Source organism: Galeopterus variegatus, unplaced genomic scaffold (assembly GCF_000696425.1).
Source record: "Galeopterus variegatus unplaced genomic scaffold, G_variegatus-3.0.2 Scaffold2899, whole genome shotgun sequence".
Taxonomy (NCBI): domain Eukaryota; kingdom Metazoa; phylum Chordata; class Mammalia; order Dermoptera; family Cynocephalidae; genus Galeopterus; species Galeopterus variegatus.
In genome coordinates, this window is record NW_007729010.1 from 126,598 (window position 1) to 144,968 (window position 18,371).

The 18,371-nt window shown below is 40.3% G+C and overlaps 1 protein-coding gene across 2 annotated transcripts in view; it reads left to right on the forward strand.

Annotated features, from left to right (window-relative positions):
* The window catches only part of CNTN4 (contactin 4), a 141,228-nt gene that overhangs the window by 113,580 nt on the left and 9,277 nt on the right, over window positions 1-18,371 (forward strand). The window contains exons 4-11 of one of the 2 annotated variants that reach the window (XM_008583385.1): window positions 2,402-2,519; window positions 6,602-6,760; window positions 8,237-8,386; window positions 10,223-10,293; window positions 11,336-11,570; window positions 13,540-13,652; window positions 14,207-14,393; window positions 14,824-14,936. In XM_008583385.1, coding sequence (XP_008581607.1) covers window positions 2,402-2,519; window positions 6,602-6,760; window positions 8,237-8,386; window positions 10,223-10,293; window positions 11,336-11,570; window positions 13,540-13,652; window positions 14,207-14,393; window positions 14,824-14,936 — 1,146 coding nt within the window. Of the gene's footprint in view, window positions 1-2,398; window positions 2,520-6,601; window positions 6,761-8,236; window positions 8,387-10,222; window positions 10,294-11,335; window positions 11,571-13,539; window positions 13,653-14,206; window positions 14,394-14,823; window positions 14,937-18,371 lie in introns of both variants that reach the window. The other variant, XM_008583384.1, reaches the window with a different exon arrangement.

Here is an 18,371-nt window from a genome sequence, read left to right on the forward strand (position 1 = left end):
TTTTTTTTTCCTTAAAGTTAATAGTGCTGTCTAGTTCCTAAAATATAGCTTTGGAGGACAACACCTTCTGACTGCCTGAAATGTAGTAAATAAGCTGAGAGTTGATGCAAAGATAAACATTTGTGAGATTCCCCTGAGTACTTCCAAAATGACCTAACTTGGACCTGATAGCTATGACCACCCTGGCTGAACGACACACCAAGCCTCATCCAATTTGTAAAGGAACTATAAATGGACTTTAAAGAGATATTTTTAAATGAAATTTAAAATCTCTGTGAGCCTTTGTACATACCAGAATCAAACCTATGCATGCTCGGGGGTTTTCTAAAGTATTAAAAGTGAAACCACCCAGAACATCACATTAATGTACTGGCTAGCATCTTCTTCATCAGAATCCCCAACTGCTGGTGTTGAGGCATCTTTGGCCAGCTGTCTGAACCCATTGCAGAACTTTGAGTGCAAGAAAATAAAAATATCCTATTTATAACTGGTGGTCCCATCTCTTCCATTGTCCTTGTAAATATGAATGTGATGTGTCATACTGAAAAAAGAAAGGAAACCAAACACACATGAATTTTGCATGAGGATAAAGTCTTTCTGGATGGTAAGATAGCATTATCATTAAGAACAGGTGCTGGAGCTGACTATGTGGCTGCATATCCTGGCCCACCATTTACTAGCTGAGTGACTTTAGACAAGGCACCTAACTCTTTGTGCTGGTTTCCTCATCTAGCCTATGTTATAAATAAATGAGCTTTTTGATTAAAAATATCACAGCTCTTCTTGAATTAGATTTAATGTCTTTGACATGATTATTTCACAGGAAAAATTAATCATGACCATCGATAACAACAGTTTAAATCTACTCTGTGCTTTACAGTTTTCAGAAGGATTTCACATACGCATGCATACAATCTCATTTGATTCTCACGACCTAGCACAGTAGGCAATGTGTCCTTTCAAAGGTCAATAAACTAAGTCTGAGAGACATTAGGAGACTTGAATGAAATCACACAACAGGGATCAGCCCAAGACAACTGAGTAGTGAAAGTGCAGCTCTCCCTTCACTACACACTTTTACCTTTCCTCTAATCCTATTTATAACTGGTGGTCCCATCTCTTCCATTGTCCTTGGTAAATATGAATGTGATGTGTCATACTGAAAAAAGAAAGGAAACCAAACACACATGAATTATGCATGAGGATAAAGTCTTTCTGGATGGTAGGATAGCATTATCATTAAGAACAGGTGCTGGAGCTGACTATGTGGCTGCATATCCTGGCCCGCCATTTACTAGCTGAGTGACTTTAGACAAGGCACCTAACTCTTTGTGCTGGTTTCCTCATCTATAAAGTAAGGATAACAAGTGTACCTGCCTCATAGGATAAGTGAGCCCTTAGTGAGTTAATATCAGTACAGCACTTGGAAGGTGCCTGATGTATATTAAATACCAAGAAGCATCGTCCATTATTATTGTGATTTGGAGAAATAGCAACACAAGGGTCTATGTCAACTTTCTCTTCTATAGTTTGAAATGCAAAGACTAGGGAGCCAATATACCCTAAATTATCTTGTCATCTGTTGGGGATTTAAAAAGAAGTGTAGCTTTCTGAACCTGGCCCATAGGGTGGTCTCTTGCTCAAGCTTTTGATTAACAGGGCTATGAAACCAAACTCCAAGGTATAGTAGTGTTTTTCAGTTAAAATGCTGCCTTGATGATAGCCTGTGGAGGCATCTCCTCATATTTATTAAAAGTACTATGCTGCTGAAAGGTGTAGAAATATTTCTGGGGCACATATATATCCATACCAGGATGTAATTAGTCCTATTCATCTGCTAATCAAGTGTGCACTTGGCATTTGGAAAACAAATTAGCACCATTCCACACTAGATGATGCAAAATTTCCTTAGAGAGTCTGGTCCTCATAATCTTTCATTCAAACCTGGGAGCAATCAAAATGCTGGCTATAAGGCAGGGTTGTACAGTGCAATGCAGATGCCTCCAAATGTTGACTTGCTTTCCCTTTCCAAAGATAGAGTTCTAAAGTATTGGAATGCCAGCGAAGGCTGTAGGCTGAGGGCATATATAAAAAACCCCAAAAAACTAGCTCAAGTGCCACCTTATGCAAGTTTAAGTGCTTCCAACATGTGTGGCAAACTGCTGCAGAGTTCCAGAGAACCCAGACACCTGAGGTCCTGTCAAAGGTGTGTTCTGAAGACGTTGGTGTGCTTATCTCTCAGGCAGGCTCACATATTTTTAATAGGCCATGGCTTGCATCACTAATGTTTTCATCAGCCAGTGTAAAATAAATCCATTAGTCATAGTGTCCTTCATGTGATAATGGTATTTAAAGCTCATTAAAAAGTAATTGTAGCCACTTTCCCCTACTTTATCAGCAGGATTCAGCTGGTGATTTGATGATCCGAAACATCCAACTGAAGCATGCTGGGAAATATGTCTGCATGGTCCAGACAAGTGTGGACAGGCTCTCTGCTGCTGCAGATCTGATTGTAAGAGGTACTGGATTTATTTATTTATTTATTGTCCTTAAAATATTCTTGTGATATCTACTCTAGCACAGAGTTCTGAAAACCCCAGCGATTTAGAATTACAGGAAAAACTCAGGCAGAAGCTGAACATTATAAACAGTGGTTAACAGTCCACAGAAGCTTAATGTGCATGTATTTCTCATAGAGGATTATCAGAAAGTGCACTGAGCAAATCCAGTTCCTTTATATTGAAAATAACTCCTGCAAGTGCCCCAATTATGACCGTTGGAGTTGATATGACCTTCTAGAATAACTTTACATGAACAAAAGCAAATAGTTGAAGATGGATCAAACTGTGTCTTTTTATGTTTTATCTGGGCTAAACCAAATTAGTATTTTAGGCCACTGGTATAACAGTGATTTAAGTAAAATCATCATCAGGTTCTCCCTGGTTTCCTTTTTTTTTCCTTAAAGTTAATAGTGCTGTCTAGTTCCTAAAATATAGCTTTGGAGGACAACACCTTCTGACTGCCTGAAATGTAGTAAATAAGCTGAGAGTTGATGCAAAGATAAACATTTGTGAGATTCCCCTGAGTACTTCCAAAATGACCTAACTTGGACCTGATAGCTATGACCACCCTGGCTGAACGACACACCAAGCCTCATCCAATTTGTAAAGGAACTATAAATGGACTTTAAAGAGATATTTTTAAATGAAATTTAAAATCTCTGTGAGCCTTTGTACATACCAGAATCAAACCTATGCATGCTCGGGGGTTTTCTAAAGTATTAAAAGTGAAACCACCCAGAACATCACATTAATGTACTGGCTAGCATCTTCTTCATCAGAATCCCCAACTGCTGGTGTTGAGGCATCTTTGGCCAGCTGTCTGAACCCATTGCAGAACTTTGAGTGCAAGAAAATAAAAATTCAAGATATCAAACCTGGTGGCAGGGTGAATCTGAGTGCACAGGGAATAAGGTATTATTGGAAGCAACAAAAAGTGTTGCTACATCCCCTAGGCATAAAGTGAGGGGGAAAATGTGTGGGAGTTAGCAACTTAAACTCATTGTCAAGAGAGGTTAGAGAAAAATAGCATTTACATCATGTCTGCTTTGGTTCCCCTTGAAATTGCCTAAAAAAAATCTTTCACTAGCGGTGCAGATAAGGGCAAGATAAGAACAAACTTTCAACCGAAGTACATTTACTCACAGAATAACTTATGGAAACATGTTTATTTCCATTTTAAAATACACCAGAGCTGGTCTCCTCTTCCCTTAGGGACAAAAAAAATTCTGTTGTTGAAAATTTATCCTCTATTTAATTAGGATAATGTTCAGATCAGCAGTTTAAACACCAATAAATTAGACTAATAAATATTTAAATCAGTACTACTTGAAGTTCTTAAATGATATTGTATACTTCATTTCACAGAAAATAACATTAAATACCAAGAGGAATTTGCAAACGCAGTCTGAAAGAAAATCTAGTCTAATCAGTTAATAAGGCCAATAAATTAATATGCCATTTAAAGCCATAATCTTTCATTTTATCTATTCCTGCTCTGCCCTGGCAGCTTTCCTGCACGTTACAGAGGGCAGGCAGAAATGTATTTTACTGCCCTGGAAGAGATTTTCATATTTGAAACTAGAATAGCTTTGAGTCTTGGCTCTGGCTCCTGTGAGTCTCTGCTACGTGCTCAGATTTAACCTATAGCACTGAAATGGCTGCTAGAAAGGTCACCCTTCCCTGAGTGAGAAACAGACACTGGTGTCAAACCGATATTCCCTCTGCCATTGCCTGTGATGAAAACTTCTATGGGCCCCTGACCATGTTATCATTTTGTTCAGAGGACAAAAATTTGCACATTTTGCTGTTTTGAAAGAGGGACCCAACTTCCCTAAAACAAAGTTGGTTAACATACTGTAAGGTCACATCTACACATTCGTGGGTGTGGATAGCAGGAAGATAAAAAGGAACAAACAAACCCATGAAAGAACCATCTTCTCTCCAATGGCCAAATTCATTCTGCCCCTCATTTCCTTCTTACACAGCGGTCAACAACGGGCTCACATACTCCCATAGATTTAATTTTTGGAGGAGTTCTGAGGAAAATACTTTTCTATTTGTGGTACTTAGATTTTAAAGGCCATCAAAGCAGCATCTATAAAGAAAAAAAGGATGGGGGTGCTAGCAGGAGAAAGCTGGTGAGAAAAAAAGAAGATTCTATTGTCTTCTGGACTTTATCTGGTTAATAAGGGTCCCAAAGAACAAAGGTTACCTTAGCCCTATCTAAGGTGGCATTAGATTGACATGCTGAAATGTCAACATGGAAAATTAATCAGTTCCCACATACAGATTTCCAGACATTTCATTCAGGAGTGGGAGGGAGAAGATAAATTTAGTCCCACCTGTGGGTCTATAAAAATGATTTTTAAAAAATGAAAAGAGAACTTAGGGCATCACATAAAGGGTGGAGTGAATCCTAGGACAAAGTCTCAGCTTTGGGAAATTGCCATTAACTTCTTGCCACCACTCTGTGGGAGGTCTCTTCCCCCCACCCCCGCCCCACTCCCTATCCCTGTGACATGGTCCCATGGTATTTTGGCAGTACATTTGATTGCTGTGCTGGGGATTAGCAAATCCCTCCGAGGAATATCTCCTTATGCCTGTCTAATGGATATGAGGTTTGTCATTATGTCCCCCTCACAATCAGTTTCTCTCCTGAGGTGGTTAATTGTGCCTTGTTAAAAAAGCATTTAACTGCCTGGTAAGAAATTTTCATGTTGCAAACTAGGATTGCTTGGAGTCTTTGCTGTGGCTGTGTTGATATTTTGTCTTTGACTGCCAACTGCTTTCCATCCCTCTGTTCCTTTATAACTTACAAGCCTTCATTTACATCTGGTTTCCTCCCTTTTCAATGGTTTAAGAACATGGACAGAAACAGTGAACATCGGGAGGATAAGTAGAAAAATACAGGTATGACTTGCAGAAACTACAAATGAGGGTTTTTAGACTGCAGCCCAATTTTGAAATTGCTTTGAAGAAGGAAGAGCCTGATGAGTCCTGAGCTCTGGCCATTTTCACAGTGGTTCCCTTGCACCGAAGTGTGTGGGGTGTGAGGGGAGTGTTGGGAATGATGATGCAGCAGACATGCAGAGCAACACTGTGACCCCCAAAGTTTTAAAGCCATTTCCACTCAAATTTCCATCCTCAGTAGTAGAAATAACCATTTCCAGCAACTAGTAATCTTCATGAAATCAGGAGTGATATCCGTCTTTTGCCACTGTTGTATCTCCGGATTAACAGTACCTGACCCATGGTAGGAACCGCTAAAGATATGGTGAATGAATTAATGAATTTGAGCTCTTATGGTACCCCAGTATTCTCCTTTAACATGAAAACAAATATTCTATTGTAATTCTTTACCTATTAGTTTTTCTGATTATACTGTAGGTCCCTAGAAGGAAGGGGCCATATCTCATTCATGTCTCTAGTTTCAGAGCCCAGCAGAGTTCTGGGGACCTAGTAGGTATTCAAAAAGGATTTTGATGTGGCATGACCTTGCCAGGAGACTTCTGAATCCTGAGAGACCAGGTGCAGGCCCTCTACCATTCCCAGCTAAGAAAACAGGAAAGGTTAGGAGAGCAGATTTGGGTCACAGGAGTAATGGGGGTGGGGGGGTGATTGCCTCGGCAGAAGCCTCAGTTTGGCCTTTCCCCACTGGCAGTGTTGAGCTGCACTTTCTCCAGCCTTTGGGAAAGAGGAGGAAAGCCTGGGGTTGTACCTTTGGTTTCAAGAACACCTCTTTCCCTTCCCAAGAGCTCCAAGTCAGTCCCATCCAAAGGGAACTGTCCCGACTTCTACTGTGGAGAAGTAAAACTGTAGAGAATTTTTCCAGAAAGAAACCAGCTGGCCCCTATGGCCAGGACTTCTGTGTCTGACATGGTTTCTCATCTTCAGGGAAAAAAAAAAAAAAAGATTTGACAAGTAATGAATCTGTGAGTGGGTAAATAAATGATTGATTGAGTCAACATCCCAAGTTAGTGGATCATTTACTTGGACATTTGAACACACTCTCTAATTCTAAGGGTCTTGCTCTTTCCCAGGTTCCCCAGGTCCCCCAGAAGCTGTGACCATAGATGAAATCACAGACACCACTGCTCAGCTCTCCTGGAGACCCGGACCCGACAACCACAGCCCCATCACCATGTATGTCATTCAAGCCAGGACTCCATTCTCTGTAGGCTGGCAAGCAGTCAATACAGGTACCATATCAGATGCTTGGTGCTAGTGTCTCTCAGGGACTTCTGGAACTTGCCATACTCAACAGACAAAGCACTGTGGCAGAAGCCAAAGGGCATCTAAGCTATCACTCAGACACAGCTCCAAATGATATATTATGGCAATGTCTCTCAGACCTCAGCCAACTATACTATCATTTATTTACTATTTTTCTTTATCTAACTCACATTTGTTTTTAACTCGTGCTAAGCAATAATATCTGTAAAATAATAAGTCTGTTGTGCTGGTTATATATATATATTTTTCTTAACACACATTTAAAAATACATTAGTTATGAAAATAAAATGCAGCAATCTGTGTGTTATCTAAAATTTCCTGTGTACCACTTTGGTGCACTTTGGGAAGCAGTGGATTATGCTAGTCTACAATCACAGTGTTTGGAAATTTTCTACACTGCTCTCAAAAAAACCATAACTAAGGGCTTTAGGGAGCCTCCTGTGGCCCATTTTTTCAGATAGAAAAATTTGGGGAGAAAGAGGCATGAGTTTTTGGGGGTTTTTTCCCACCAGTTTTACAATTCTAGTTGGTTTTTTTCCTAACCATTGTTAGCTGCAGTATTTTTATCCTCCTCCTTTTCTTTATTTATACAGCACTTCCTATTTTCAAAAAAGTTGTATAATCATTTCTCTTTGGGGACTTAAACAGTTCTTATACCAGCTCCACCTCTGTCAATACCTCCAAATTGACTCTTTTTTAATTTAGATTTCATTTGAGGAAAAATTGGATGAATAAGTAGTTCTTACAAGCAAGATACACACTCTTCTAGTCCCCAAGGGTTGGCTGTCTGGCTGTGATGTTTTGAAATAGAAATAAATGGAGTGGTATACCTGTTTTATGCAATTCATATGAATTGTGCTGATTTTAACATCAGTTTTTTTCATTTTAGCTTATCAGACCTCAAAAATGGGTTTCCATGTTCTTGCTATAATCACTGACTTCCTACTGAATCACAAGAGTGATTTAGGAAGGAAAGATGAGAAAAATCTATAGGAGATGAATTCCAGTCCTGATTCTGCCCATTACGCTTTTGTCTTCTGTTAAACGGGTACAGTAAGAATTGTTTAAGAATGAATACAACAGTTTTACCTTACTCGTAGGATAGTCATCAGAATTAAACGATGTGCCTGGCACTACATAAGTAAATGCTCAGAAACATGTTAGGTGACAACAGTGATTACCGTCAAGTAGCTTTGGGCCTTGAGGACGTTGTATGTTTTAGGATATCATCTGCTGCTGTCTGATTTGAGTTTATTAGTTTAGCATAGAGTTCTGAGATTATTCACTGTAACAGCTATTTGTGCAGCTACTATCAGACCACCTGCAATGCCTGAATGCAATCGTGATGATGGTGGATGGAAGTTCCTATCTTCCTAATACAGACTCTGCATTTGTTTTCTGGGAATCCTGTGAAACATCCCCGCCTTTTGATGTCTTTCAGTCCCAGAACTCATCGATGGGAAGACATTCACCGCGACCGTGGTGGGTTTGAATCCTTGGGTTGAATATGAATTCCGCACAGTTGCAGCCAACGTGATCGGGATTGGGGAACCCAGTCGGCCCTCAGAGAAACGGAGGACAGAAGAGGCCCGTGAGTAGCACCAGGGATACAGACAGTCTGTACCAACAGCTAAGGTTTTTTAGGGAAAGGCTTTGAATTCTTCCTGCTCTTCAGCCCTAATGAGGCTCTATATTAGCACACCCTTCCCCTTAAATGATTATAATGATCAGAAATCAGGCCAGGAGAAGCTTAGCTTAACAGGCAGTGACTTTCAAGCAAGAGTTAGGTTCTCTTCCTTGGGTCCACTTCTATAGCAAGAAACACACTGTGCTTAGTTCCCTCAAGAGCAAAATCTTTCTTCACTGGTTTGTTTGTCACCAAGATTCTCCAAACAGGATATTTTTTAAAAATATACAACCCACATTTCAAATGAAATCATCTCATAGAAATCGCTAATGGCCAAGAATACTTTCTTCAGAATTGTTCACTAAGATTTCTTAGGATGTAAACCATTCCCAGAAGCTAAGATTCAGAACATCCTGCTGACTTATACAAGACCAGTCAGCAATTTAGTACGGTGCTGTGTGTATACAGCTTGAATGAGCACAGGGAGAGATTGACATAAATTCATCTGGGTATGTTGTACATCTCTCATGTGAAGTGGGAGGCCTATGTGTGTGGACTTTGTAGAGTTCCCAGCTGTGGAGAGTCCAAATGTTGGTTGAGGGAATTATAGCAAGGTCCCCAAGCTAACAGGAACACTGGCCCTACTAAAAAAAAAAAAAAAAAAACCTCTAGATTTATTTCATTGCCGTTGACCAAGGGGTTACAAGACCAGTCAGCAATTTAGTACGGTGCTGTGTGTATACAGCTTGAATGAGCACAGGGAGAGATTGACATAAATTCATCTGGGTATGTTGTACATCTCTCATGTGAAGTGGGAGGCCTATGTGTGTGGACTTTGTAGAGTTCCCAGCTGTGGAGAGTCCAAATGTTGGTTGAGGGAATTATAGCAAGGTCCCCAAGCTAACAGGAACACTGGCCCTACTAAAAAAAAAAAAAAAAAAATCCCTCTAGATTTATTTCATTGCCGTTAACCAAGGGGTCATACCCAGTCACCAGCTACATACCCCAGTCAGACGTTTGAAAACCCTGTCTGGAGTCTTTCAGTTACATGATGATAATATAGCTAATCCCATGTTTTCCTTCCCCCCTCCAAAACTGTGATTTAATTAATTCCTCTCAGTGATCCTGAGGAGGAAGCTAGCATAATTGCATAATTTCCCCTCTTTTACAGAGAAAACTGGGGATCAAAGAGGTTAAGCACAGTGAGCCAGGGGTCAACCTATGTCCACCACTTCCTTCAACTCCCAGCTCAAAACTCACCTTCCTCCAAGAGGCCATTAGCCCAACCCTGCTCTGAGCATCCTGCTTCTCCAGAACACCACTGCGCCTCTCCATTCTGTCTGCACCGTACTCGTGTGTTGTCAACAATGCTCTGTAATGGGCTGCCCGTGCCCTCCTACTAGATTGTAAGCTCTGCATGGGCAGTGTGCTGTCTTTCCTCTGTGTACCACCACATGGTTAATAAATGCCTCGCCAAGCATTAGACCAGACCCTCAGTCCTTTCCTCCTCCCTGGAACCCTTTGTCCTCTAGGAATGGAGCTGAACCATTGGTCACACATGTCAGATAACATGTGGACCTTGTTGAACGGGACACAGGTAACTAATAGCAATTTCCTTGGTGCATTTCACTTCCTTGAGTTGATGCTGTGGGCCCCCTGATGACACTGTTTCTGATCTCAGAAGACAAAGGCATATGCATCAGAGTGTTTGTTGAAAGCGAGTCACCATAGCCAGGCAACCTTCCTGGCTCTCATTTGCCTTTGCCACCTGACATAACTTGTTTTTTGTCTCCTGTGCAGTCCCCGAAGTCACGCCAGCTAACGTCAGTGGTGGTGGAGGCAGCAAATCAGAGCTGGTTATAACCTGGGAGGTAAATGAATCATGGAACGAAAGGAACATCCATTCATCTAGCCTATCTTATTATTTTCTTCCATGTTAAACATAGCTGGGAAGGGTCCTCCTCTGTGCTTAACAGCTAAAATCCATTTGAGTGCAAAGACTCCCTCTCACATAGCTAACGGCTAGCAGGAAAAGAGTGCTTGCCCATCAGTTGTTGAGGCAAGTTTTAATTCAGTTCGTCCCAGAAAAAACAATCATGAAAGGGAAGATGACACAAGTAAAAAAAAAAAAAAGAACTTAAAGGAGGCTGGTTCAGAGCAAACCAGTTATTCTTTTCTTCCTGAATTGCTGCATGGCTAATTGATTTAAAATATCTGCCAGCAATAGATACAGTGTACCAGCACGATTTCCTGGCAATTGGCTCTGCTGCTGCTGGAGCCCTCTTTTATGTGGTATTTTTTTAAACAACCTGGAGGAAGGTTAGTCCCAATTTATTAATGATTGATTTTGAGAGAGGAGGTGGGAACTTCAGAAAAGGTTCTTCATGTTTTTGAAAGATTCTAGACAACAGCCCCAGAAATTAAAATCTTCTATTTGCCCAGAGCCCCAGCAGTGACAGAAATCACTCTCCCCTCCAGCTGAACTCTTCATTTGAAGAGGGAAGGTCTTGCCGGAGCCACGGTGGTCTACTCTTCCATGAGGTCTTTTGTCTATTTAGCACTGGAGGAAGATTAGTAGTAGATGGTACGTGTTGGAAATGTTGGTTTTTAGTAGATCAACTGTCCAGTTCTTTCACAGTCATTTCCAACTATTTCAGCACTGGGTCTGCTCCGTTGAGGAGCCAGGCTCTGTGCTGTAGATTTTCACTCTGTTTTTTAACCCTGACATCATTTCCAATACCTCATGGATACCTAAGTAGACTGACAGCAAGCCCTAAGTTTTAAAACCTCTTGACAAAACCCAAAATAAGATAGGCAGGCAAAAACGTAGGCAAGAATGTTGGGATGGGGGACAATTTTAGCATTTGAATCAAACTACTGTGACTTCTGAAGACCTCCTTCCTCCTTTCCCAGACGGTCCCCGAGGAATTACAGAATGGTAGAGGCTTTGGTTACGTGGTGGCCTTCCGGCCCTATGGCAAAATGATCTGGATGCTGACGGTGCTGGCCTCAGCTGACGCCTCCAGATATGTGTTCAGGAACGAGAGTGTGCGTCCCTTCTCTCCGTTTGAGGTTAAAGTGGGCGTCTTCAACAATAAAGGAGAAGGCCCTTTCAGCCCCACCACAGTGGTGTATTCTGCAGAAGAAGGTATGGTTTATGCAGTCCAGATAATTGATATTTCTTCAATTCTCAAATGTTTTTGATTTTAGGATGTACAATTAATTTAGCACTGAACACATAAATTGAAGGCATATCCTAATTTGAGAAGAGTATAATATAAAAAATTTGGTTCATTATCCACCAACAATTTCTTGATAAAACAGCATCTCCACTGTGTATAAATTCACATGGCTATCCATTATTAATGCCATTGCTAAGGACCAAAATTGCAAGGACCTCGTAAGATTTTCGTATCTATCTGTTATCATTATTTTCCAAAGAATTACATTTTATTTTATGCCTTTAAGTAAATATCATCATATAACTTGCAATTCCTCTTACCACTAGTATTTTTATAAATCATATTGTATTTAAAATTTATTCTAACTTATTAAAGAAAAGAGTAAGTCACGAAGCAGTGTGATAGTGTGATTACGCTCATGGTCATCCACATTGTCATTATGTTTAATGCTTCTCACACACTATTCCCACTTCTGTGCTATCCTTGATCTCAGGTTGCCTCTCACAGTCTTCATCACCACTGGAGTTCATCCCTATTGTTTTAAAGATGATGTTCGGAATGAGACCATATAAAAACATCTGAAAGTAGAGTCATTGATTTGGAGTCAGTGAAGATGCAATAAATTCCTCCCCCTAAATAAAGAAATCATCGCCTTACACTGAGCTGCCCTCTATGATCTAGTCCCTGACTCTGCCTGCCTCAGGTGCCTCCACCCCTTCCTGCATGCTCCATGCTCCACTCAGACCAAAGGATTCACACTTGTCCAAACAAGCTTCAGCCTTTGCATACACTTCACTTGCTCTTGTTCCCCATCTTGCTCACCTTGTGAATTCACAAGCCTCATCTTCACGACCAGGTCCTTCTCTGATTTCCCCAGGCAGCTGAATTGAATAAGCTCTTCTCTTTCACCTAATTTTTTAACAATTCCTCTGTTGTAATTCTCACCCCAGTGTTTTATAAATTTTGAGTTTTAGTTTTATGTTCTCACTAAGACATGTTTCCTGAGGATGGGCCATTTGTTTTTCACTTATATGTCACCAATGTCCATATATGATACACAGACCCTTAATAAATGCTGAATAGTTGATACAAAAATAAAATCTTATATTTTTATGGATAGAAAAAAACCTTAGAGGTCTTCTTGTCTGACATTTCTTGCAGTGTGATGTGCATTCCAGAAGGAGAGCACAAGTTGATTTTAAATGATACGAGATGAACTTTTAAAGATATTTAATAATTATGTATTGATTTGAATTGCATTAGTAAAAATATAGCTATCAAATTGAGCCCAAGATTTCATGACTGTTATTGCTTACGATATGGCTAAATTAGGTTTTTCTTTAGAAAGACTATTGAAAAGAAAATATTAACATATACAAAAGGTACACAAGTCTGGCAAAAATCTGGCAATGAAATTTGGGAAACATTTGATCCAGCCTCTCCTTTGCAGCTTACGATGCTGAGGCCCAGAGAGTGTAAATTACTTGTTCGAGAGCATCCAGATTGCAGTGTGAAACTGAACTGTCACCCAGTTATTCTCAATCTTAGTCAAGACAGTTAACTGTCTTTTTTGCTTTTCTCATTTTCATAATCCAGTGACTAGGACTGTTACCAATGAAAAATGCTAATTAAGAAGAAGTTATGTTAAGGGAGTTGCAGACTGAAAACTTGGTGCTTAAACTTAAGTAGTCCTTGGTTACTTCTCTTCCACTTACCCTCAAATTTAGAACCCAAGTACTTTGGACAAGTCTACACCCCCCACCCCCCCACCCCAACCCCAGCTGCTAATCATGGCTTCTTTGTAAAATGAGGGTTTAGCTCACAGTCATTAAAGACAAATGTATAACAATGGACTCTTTGCACCTTATAACAATATCTAGAAGCTGGTCCTGATACAGCTGATAGACTAATAACTTTTTCCATATTCATCTGCAGAACCCACCAAACCACCAGCCAGCATCTTTGCCAGAAGTCTTTCTGCCACAGACATTGAAGTTTTCTGGGCCTCCCCGCTGGAGAAGAATAGAGGACGGATACAAGGTTATGAGGTATACAAGGGATATGTACCTTGGGTCTGGAAAAGTGTCCATACCCTGCCATGAAGCCTCCAAGACACACTGTGATGGGAGAAGACCCACATTCCCATTTAGAGGCATTTGTTTTAGGCCTGGTTCTAGCCAAGCATTATTGGAAACATTGAATGTTCAGCTGTGAGACTACCCTTTCTCTGTGTTACACTCTAGAGGCATTTTCCAAAATGTATGCAAGTTTCAGCATTAAAGCAATGGTTGGCAAAATGAGCTTTGACTTCTGATATATCCAGGATTACTGGAGCTCTAAGCAAAGGTGGGGAAAAAGGAAGAAATAACCAAAAATGGTGGTGGCAATTTACCATCTCACTCAGAAGCTAAGAACAAAAAGGGGCCCTTCTTACTGTGGATAATTTTTCAGAACATACAGAGTTCTTTGTTGTGAACACTCTGCTCATGAATTGGTATAGAAAATTATCTCCATCATAAGAATCTGCATTAAAAAATTATTACTTGATGACATTGGAAATATCCCCAGTGGATATGATTTCCAAGGTCTTTCTTTTTCCCAGGTTAAATATTGGAGACATGAAGACAAGGAAGAAAATGCTAGAAAAATACGAACCGTCGGAAATCAGACATCGACAAAAATCACCAATTTAAAAGGCAGTGCACTGTATCACTTAGCTGTCAAGGCATATAATTCCGCTGGGACAGGCCCGTCCAGTGCCACGGTCAATGTGACAACCAGAAAGCCACGTAAGAACAAACTCACTCAGAAATATTTTGGGGATTCATCAAATATATCCCAAGTTCATTCCCCGTCCCCACCTCCCAATGATCATTTGCATGCTAATTGGTATCATTACATGGATTCAGATTTGCCTTAGCATTTTAACTGAACCTTATGGAATACCATGCAAAATTCATTGCTCCAGAGGACAGAAAGACAAATGTTTTTCTCCTCACCGGGAAGGGTTACTTCCTTTAGCTATAAATGTTAGGCGACCAACTGAAACTTTTTCCATTTGCAATGCTGTATCTCATCAGATTTTAGTGACCTTGAAGACACATATTAGTGCAATAGCCCATCAAATTGCCTCCACTCTCGAATTCTAGTACAGAGATATTCCTCTGAATCCATTGAGATTTAATAATCTGTGACTTCCTATATCTTAATTTTTTATAGCACCAAGTCAACCCCCCGGAAACATCATATGGAATTCATCGGACTCCAAAATTATCCTGAATTGGGATCAAGTGAAGGCCTTGGATAATGAGTCAGAAGTAAAAGGATACAAAGTGGGTAATTTCTTTTTTGCAAAAGCACCTAATCAGGCTGATAGTAAGGACAGTCTCCTTACATGAATCATACGATCCATTTTCTCACTTTCCCTGATGATGTTCTCTCAGCCTTTTTAGAACTCTGTCCCCAAAGTGGTTTGATCTGAGTTTTATAAATAGTCCATGGCAACTGGCAAGGATTTAGATAATCACCTAAATTTTAGGCTTAGGCAGCATCAATCAGAAATGTTAAAGGCCCTGGGGTTGGGTCCCCAAGAAATCCTGAAGAAACACTTTTTTTTTTAAACATTTCTACTGTCAGCTTAGTTTTGTTTCTTGTCTTAGTTGTATTTTTTTGATCAACAATAGTAACGTCTCAATATTACTAATGGTTAATCATTTTTGTTCATCTGTTTCTATAATTAGGAAGATTTATATAGAGAAAAAGTGAGAATTTTTTAGAGAATTTGTTTTCCTGATCCCATAAATGTTGGCTTGCCATTATGAAAAGAAAATGTATGTGGCCTTGTTGCCACAATTAAAAGGAATTATAAACATCTTGGACAAGCTTTTCAGCTACGTATTGTTGCCTAGCAAACCACTCCAAAACTAGGGGCCTAAACAACAACAATGTATCATTTTTGATTACTCAGCAGTCTGGACTGGGCCAAAACGGGCCATTTCAAGGGCTGGAATGACTAAGATACTTTTTCACACATTTCTGGCTTCTCACTTAAAATATTGTTGCCTAGCAAACCACTCCAAAACTAGGGGCCTAAACAACAACAATGTATCATTTTTGATTACTCAGCAGTCTGGACTGGGCCAAAACGCGCCATTTCAAGGGCTGGAATGACTAAGATACTTTTTCACACATTTCTGGCTTCTCACTTAAAATGGTTGGAAAAGCTGGAAGCTGGCCAGGGGATCACTCTCTGTTTATGGATAACTTGGGCTTCCTCTCACTATGGTGAGCTCACAGTATGATAGTCAAACTTCTTACATGGTTGCTGACTTCAATGATGGAGAAAGCAGAAGCTGCCAGTCCTTTTAAAAGCTCAGGAGGAAACTGGCTACTGTGAGGCCAGCTCAGATTCAAAGGGAGGGAAATAGATTCTTCCCCTTGATGTGAGGAGTGGCATATGTGTGCAGGGAGAAAGGGAATTGATGATGGCCAGTTTTGTAGACCAGAGCACACACTGAGAATGTGACCAGGAGGCTGACTCATACAACCTGAGGAATGAATGAAAGAACTGAGGATGATATTTAGCTGAATAAAAAAGCCTCAGAAACATGATAACTCTTCAAATACCTGAAGGGCTATTATAAGGAATGACGAGTAGAATGTTACTCAAGTTTCCAAGGAATAAAACTATGGCCAATGAGTGAAAGCTATATGGAGATAAATTCTTTTTTTTTTTTTTTTTTTTTTTCCTTTTTTGTGAGTGGCCGGTCTGTATGTGGGATCCGAACCCTCGGTGGGAGCGCTTCCGCGCTTCCCAAGCGGCGCACTGTAGCAAGGCGCCACCGGGGGCCGGCCCTATATGGAGATAAATTCTGGTGAAGTTTTTGTATTAATCCATCTCTATTGCTTATAACAAAATACCTGGAACTGGGTAATTTGTATGAAAAAGAAATTTATTGCTTATAGTTTCAGAGACTGGGAAGTTCAAAGACCAGGGAACACAGTTGGTGAGGGTCTTCTTTTCTGGTGGCTTTATAGCAACACTGGGGTCTCACATGGCAGAGCACAGAAAAGAAAGTTCTCCCGTGCTCTCCTTTTAAAGCCCTCAGAACCACACCCACAACCACTGTTAAACCATCAGATGGATTAATCTATTCACTACCATCTTTCAATTACTATAATAGGATTTCCCACCCTTTTAACATTGTCACAGTGGGGAGTAAGCCTCCAACACATTAAACTTTGGGGAGGGGGGAGCACAATTCAATCCATAATAGTTGTACTTTCTAGTAGCCAAAGCTCTTTGAAAACGGACTTAGTTGAAGAGAGATGAAGGGTTCTTCACTGCTGGAAATAATCAAGCAGTAGCTGAATCACCACCTAGTAAGATGTTAGAAAAGGACATTTACTGTGGGCATTTAAATTATATGGCATTTTGTTTCCTTTCTAGCCCTAGAATGTTATGAGGAAATGACTTAAGAAAAGCTTTTAAGAAACCATAATCATTGAGCTATGTTGATAATGCTCTGACCTCCAGTGGTTTTGTAGTAATCCTTCAGAAGAAATATGGTTCTTGCAATTTTGCAAGTCAACTTTAATAAACTGTCCCATAGTTTTCATGGTAAGAGGAAGATTATAAAAGCAAGCCTATGATTTCAAAATTTTTTCAAGTTGGAGAGCTTGGCAGTCACAATTTTCAGGAGTTTTGTGAAATGGTCTTTCATCTACCCTAGAGTACACGAAAGAGTTGAAAAGACGTGCCCATTAGATAACAATAAATGGCAGAAGGTGGCTGGGTGGAAGCTATAGCCAACTGGAGAGTGTGTGCTATTATCAAAACATACCAGCTGCTACTTACTTACTGCCTCTGTTGCCTTGTGAAGAAATGGGCACAATGGCCCAGATATCTTAATGTTTCAAAAGATGCACAGTGGATTATTATGTAAAATCTCCCAACTTTGAAATGTTGGCAACTTACCCAATTTCATTTTGTTTTGCTTTTAAACAACATTTGAGGCAGTGCGATGCAAGCCCAATAGAACTGCTGTGCAATCTGAATTAAGCCTGCAGGCTGCCAGCTTGTGGCATTTTTGTACAGAGGTATTGAGGGTAGCAGATAGGCAGGACTGTCAGGCACTGGTGAAAGAACATTGGCTCGTTGGAAAGTAGCAGGTAAGGACAGAGCTGGAATGGGAGCTGACAGTAAGTGGTAGAGCCTTGGATAATGTGATTAGAGAAAGACTTGGAAGACCCTCCCTGCTGTGGACTATTTTTCCTTCATCCACGTGGCACAGTGACTTGTATTCCACCAGTAGAGAAACATTCCCTAAGAACTAATCTGCAGAATTTTCACTGGGTCCTCTTTTAAAAGCACTCTCCTCTGGGAGGGTCATATATTTAGCATAAAGAGATAGAAAACCATATTTTGGTCCTCTACTGGTTATGTGACTTTAGGTAAATCATTTAAACTCTCTGGGACTACATTTATTCTTTTATTAAAGGAGAAATTCCTAGTATCTAGTATCTCCATTTTTCTCTGACCCTTTGCATATCTGTTCCTTCTACCCAGTTCTCCCACCTCTTAGATCATTAACTAGCCACTAATATTTCAGGTCTGATCTTAGAAGCCCTGATGTCCAGAGCTCCCTCTATTTACCAGATTTTTAAAAGTACTTTTCATCCTCTTGGATAATTGTAATTAACTTGCTGTGAATCCCCAGACTATGGGCTTCTAGAGGACCATGCCTAAATTGTCACCGTTATTTTTC